The 5,591-nt window shown below is 40.8% G+C and overlaps 1 protein-coding gene across 1 annotated transcript in view; it reads right to left on the bottom strand.

Moving 5' to 3' along the window:
- The window catches only part of LOC107563284 (deoxynucleoside triphosphate triphosphohydrolase SAMHD1-like), a 15,055-nt gene that overhangs the window by 7,174 nt on the left and 2,290 nt on the right, over nt 1–5,591 (bottom strand). The window contains exons 5-7 of the mRNA XM_016248107.1: nt 1,022–1,093; nt 766–797; nt 324–467 (exon numbers count right to left, since the gene is read on the bottom strand). Of these exons, the coding sequence (XP_016103593.1) occupies nt 324–467; nt 766–797; nt 1,022–1,093 (248 nt within the window). The remainder of the gene's footprint in view (nt 1–323; nt 468–765; nt 798–1,021; nt 1,094–5,591) is intronic.

Here is a 5,591-nt window from a genome sequence, read left to right as displayed (position 1 = left end):
CCCTCCCTTTAACCCCCCCCCCCCATGCTGTGACTCAGGACTTCCGTAATATTACACAGAATTGACACAACTGAAACATTTACACATTTGTCTAAAAACATTTAGATTTATTTTGTTCACTTAATATATTCAAATGAAATTATTTACATAATTTGCTGAAATATTATGTTCTTTGGCGTTGTTCTAATTTTGATAATTTTACTTTAATAATAATTTTAATATTAAAATGGTATGTTATAAATTACTATTACCCAACACTCAGTTTTGGTCCCCCCACCTGTCAGACCAGAGTTTCATCCCTGACCTGGAGTATCAGTTTGTACCTCTGAGGTTTTTGCCCCTTCGATTAACTCTTTAATGAAGGTGACATCTTTATCATCCAGTCCATGTTCTTTCAACACGTCTTCATTCTCAGCCTTCAGACTCTTCACAATGTCATCGAACATCTGAACTGACATCTGCTCATGCTGCAGTAAAGACACAAAGACAGATGAAATCATAAAGATATATAGTACAGATTCATTGCTGAGCTGAACTCCATTGGGGTGCATGAGGATGTCATTGTAGAAAAAATTATGATATTGATAAGTTCCTTGACATCATATCACATATAAAATGAAGTAATGACATGTACGCAAAATGCTTCAATTTGTTTTCATTGTTTATTTACAGCCAGAATCAGAAACCTTGCAAATATGATGGAATTCACATTTTTAATCTAATATACATTATGAAACACTATATTGTTGATGACCCCAAGCTCACCTTCCACTTTTCAGGGATGTCATCAGGCAGACCTAAGAAAAAGAATCAGCTCTCAGGTGGTTTGCAAGTCATATTTTCTATGTTCACAAAATATTTCAGATAAATTTACCAGATGTACAAATACAACAGTTTGAATACATCATGTCCAATTGCAAATACAACAGCTGCAAGTCCAAATGTAATAAAGACTCAAGTAAGAATTTAGCATGTCTGCATATTTTTCCATTTATTTCCGTCATTCCACACTGGCACTTACCTCTTATTTTTTTTATTTTTTTGGCTTCAGGAATAACCAGACAATCAAATACATGGGAAAATGGACCATGACCTAAAAAAATAAAAAATAATAATGTATTTATTTATTTATTACAGCATTTTGATTTGTCTTACATCTTTAATTATAATGTGTGAGACCTGAATTGAAAACAATGTTTCATATTTTGAACATGTTTATGATACTAGAAGTAAGAGTTATATTTTTTAAACCAGCAGTATCTTCTTGTTTTTCATATTTCCACTGTAAGTTAGGGTGATCTGACAATTTTATATTATGATCGATCTTGAAAACATCCACAATCTACGTTTCAAGTGAATTGTAGAGATTTGAATTGACCTTATGAATCCCCGCCCCTCTTCAGCACTGCGCTCATTGTCTTCTGTTTTCTGTTTTTTATTTCCACAGTGTAAAGCTAAGGTCACATGAATTAATGAATTCAATTCAACTCACATTAATTTATATAGTGCTTTTCATGATACACATCGTTGCAAAGCAGCTTCACAGCAAATTAATGTTTCTACATTGCAATTAGGAGTAATTTATCAGTGGTGATTATGTCAAGGTGATGTCCATATGGCAGTTTTTTATGGTCAAATTATGGCCGTGATCTTTGCCTTTATAGGGGTCATGAATTGAGAAATCAAAATTCTTCTACATCACTTCCTGCTTAGCCCCGCCCACTGATTCACACACTAGTGAAATAACGAGAGAGGTAAACGCAGGTCTACGCAGAAACCAAACGATAAAGATGCCCCGAAGACAACAAGACGCTGTGCAGTGCCAAGCTGTGGAAAAACAGTCTTTGCATCGCCTTCCTTCTGATCCCAACATTAGGAAAAATGATAAACCTTATTTTTAATGAAGTTGCAGACTGCGTCAGTAAGAACTGTCCTTTGTTCACTTCATTTTACCACGGATTTGTTTGTAAACAAAGCACAATTTGATGCAGAATTTTCTGAAAGATTGAAACTAAAAGACGATGCTGTGTGACTGTATTGGATCTGAGAGTAATGTCGCACCACACGAGTGTGAGAAACTGTTTTTATTATGTGGTCAATATTGCTTTGTCTGTTATTATAGATCGTTTGATATGTTCTGAGTATATATGCGTTTTTAACCTAAATCACAGCAGCATGCATCTATAAAGGATGTCGGCTGTCAAACAAACACAACTGTTAGCCAGTCATAGCAGTGGGCGTTTAATTCTGAGTTGACGATCTGCCACGACTATTCAAACAGAGTGTTCTGATGGGATCAAAACAGGACAGAAAATAGCCATCTCAATTATGATGTTTTTTGATCTTGATAACATTATAAGTGGACCTCAGAGAAGAGTACAAAATAAAAAAGGGATTACTTTTTTAGGAGTCCTTTTTTTTCTTGACTCCTTTAAGGAGTTCTAACTGGAAGTCAGAGATCATCACATCCTGATCTGCTTGGACAACAGGATGGTGGTGATCTTTATAAACCTCCAAGAAGGTCTCAGGTCTCGCATTCTGCACAGATTGGTTTGCCAACTTCTCCTTTGGGCACAGAAGAACCTCCACTTGATGAGGGCGGTTCACGTGCCGGACTCCTCAAACGTAGGAGTTGACATGCTGTCATGTGGTGGACCAACCCCTGGGGAATGGAGACTCCAGCCCCAGATGGTCAGTGTGACATGGCATTCCTTTGGTCAGGCGGATGGGGATTTCTTGCTTGTACAATGTGTAGTCAGACTCCATCCGCAATCTGAGCCCGGTTGCATGAAATTCCTTAAGCAATTTGACCTAGGGGTATCCCTGAGGGGTAAAAATCCCTGAGGTAAGGGATTTCTTAAGGAGCGTTGCAATAAACATCTTAAGTGTCAGCCTTACGTGTTTATACTAAGCGTTTCACGGTAGTTTCTGGCAACATACGGCAATGGTCGCCGCAGTTACTGTAGTTACTACATCTCACAATAATCAGATATGTATACATATCTATGACAATAAACAGAACATAATGAAATACAAACCTAACCAACTAAAACACAGACAAACATTAAATTAACAAAAGCGCTGCCTGTTTCCGCGCTGCTTTGTGTACAGTCGTTACCGAGGAAACCGCTTTGTTTCTGCAGTGAAAGTGCCTCCTGCTGACCAATGATGGAAAATTTACCAAATGTGAAAATGTACCCATGTTGAAGGACACGGAAAGGATTGACAGATTGATAGCTCTTTCTCGATTCTGTGGGTGGTGGTGCATGGCCGTTCTTAGTTGGTGGAGCGATTTGTCTGGTTCATTCCGATAACGATCGAGACTCCGGCTTGTTAAATAGTTACGCGGCCCCGTGCGGTCGGCATTCAACTTCTTAGAGGGACAAGTGGCGTTCAGCCACGCGAGATGGAGCAATAATAGGTTTGTGATGCCCTTAGATGTCCGGGGCTGCATGTGCGCCACAATGGGCAGATCAGCGTGTGTCTACCCTACGCCGAGAGGCGCGGGTAACCCACTGAACCCCGCTCGTGATTGGGACTGGGGATTGAAACTATTTCCCATCAACGAGGAATTCCCAGTAAGCGCGGGTCATAAGCTCGCGTTGATTAAGTCCCTGCCCTTTGTACACACCGCCCGTCGCTACTACCGATTGGATGGTTTAGTGAGGTCCTCGGATCGGCCCTGCCGGGGCTCCTTGCGGGCCCTGGCGGAGCGCCGAGAAGACGATCAAACTTGACTATCGGAAGGAAGTAAAAGTCGTAACAAGGTTTCCGTAGGTGAACCCGCGGAAGGATCATTATTGCGTCGGCCCGACAAATGGCGAGAGGTCTCTCTGAGACGGGGTGTGGAGGCCGGGGGCTCCGGCGCGGCCTCCGCCCGCGGAATGAAAATCGTAACAGAACTGAGGGCGCGAGTGCAGGAAAAATCATTACAAACGAGACGTCCCTTCGGCAACCGGAGCCGCCCCCGACGGGTACCCTGAAGGCCCGGCGCCCTGCCGGGACCGTGGGTTCAAAGACCCCCCGTAATAGGGGGCGCCCGTCCGGGGTTCGACCCCCCTTTTTTTTTTTTCCAAACCCGTGAAGGCCTCTAAACCTCAAACAAAAAAAGAGTATGACTCTTAGCGGTGGATCACTCGGCTCGTGCGTCGATGAAGAATGCAGCTAGCTGCGAGAACTAATGTGGATTGCAGGACACATTGATCATCGACACTTCGAATCAAACATCGACACAAACACGCAGAGTTGTAAATGTGAACAGGTGGATCGACAAGATAATGCATTATACAATTAAGACAAAGTATATTTATATTGCTATTTAATTAATGCAATAATTGATTTATAATAATTGTTTAAATTTATATCATAATTGATACAACTCATCCATTTACTTAAAATTTTTTGTTTTGTGAAAACCTGTAAGTCATGATTTTTACAGTCATTTTACAGTTAAAATGTTACCATAGTCATTGCCCTACTACGCTCATATATGATATTTTATTTGTGCATTTGGTCTTAAAAAATGGCTTAAGTCTTATATTTGAGTTTTAAAATCCTGCAGATACTGAGTTTAAGGTGACTTTAGGGAGCTCTTTTGGTCCCTTAAATGTATTAAGGTGAAATGGTTACTAAGGACTTTGTAGCAAAACTTAAGGGAGCACTTAAATAATTAAGGGGGATAATTAATGGCAGCCTTAAGGTTCCTTAAGTTGACCCTTAGGGTTTTTTCTTGCAACCCAAGTTTCACTAAGGTCTCCCTTAACCTTATAACTAAGGGATTTCTTGGCTTAAGGGCTTTCATGCAACCGGGCCCTGAGCCTCACTTTATGCAGCAGATCATGGGGCCCTTGAACAAATGCCCCTAAGCTTTTGGCTCATAGAGCGGCTTCCGTTCTGAGCTAATAGCACAGCGCTATTGGATTCAATTCCCTATAAGCTTCAGTGAACTGATGTAATGTGAAGTGAACCGTATCAACAGGGAACATTTGTGGTTCCCTCAGATAATGGGAACGAGTATTGCGTAGCTTGCCATGCTTCCACATGACAGCTTCTCAGTCGAAAGATTCTGACGATATGGTATTCCAGCGTGACTTATATAGGCAGTCAACACAGCCCTTCATTGTGGGCTGAAATGCCATTTGTCTGTGCAGGTACAAAGACGTGAACCAATCTGTCAAGTTGGGTTTTGTTTTGTGTTCATGTTTCCATGTCTTTTATTTTGTGATTTTGCGGTCATCCTTGCCCGCATGTGTTCCTTTAGTCCATGTGTCTTGTTCTCATTGGTTCATTGTCTTGTCATGTGGTTATCTGTTCTGTTTATTCATTGGTTCCTGTTCCTTACTTGTGTTTGGTTATTGGTTGGTTTTGTCATGTGTTCCCTTTGTCTAAGTATTTAAGACCTCTTGCTTGCCATGTTAGGTTTTGTGTACTGATGTTGTAACCCTGCTGTCAGTGAGTTGGTTTTGTCAAGCCAATGTCAAGTCAAGCTAAGCCTTTTTGGATTACAGTATGTTTTGTGCCTTTGTTGTAAATAAACTGCTCTTGGGTTCACTACACTTGCCTACAGTTGGACTAAATTCGTTACACAATCA

This window comes from Sinocyclocheilus grahami, unplaced genomic scaffold (assembly GCF_001515645.1).
Source record: "Sinocyclocheilus grahami isolate Dianchi unplaced genomic scaffold, SAMN03320097.WGS_v1.1 scaffold24.1, whole genome shotgun sequence".
Taxonomy (NCBI): domain Eukaryota; kingdom Metazoa; phylum Chordata; class Actinopteri; order Cypriniformes; family Cyprinidae; genus Sinocyclocheilus; species Sinocyclocheilus grahami.
This window is presented reverse-complemented; position numbering and strand designations above follow the sequence as displayed.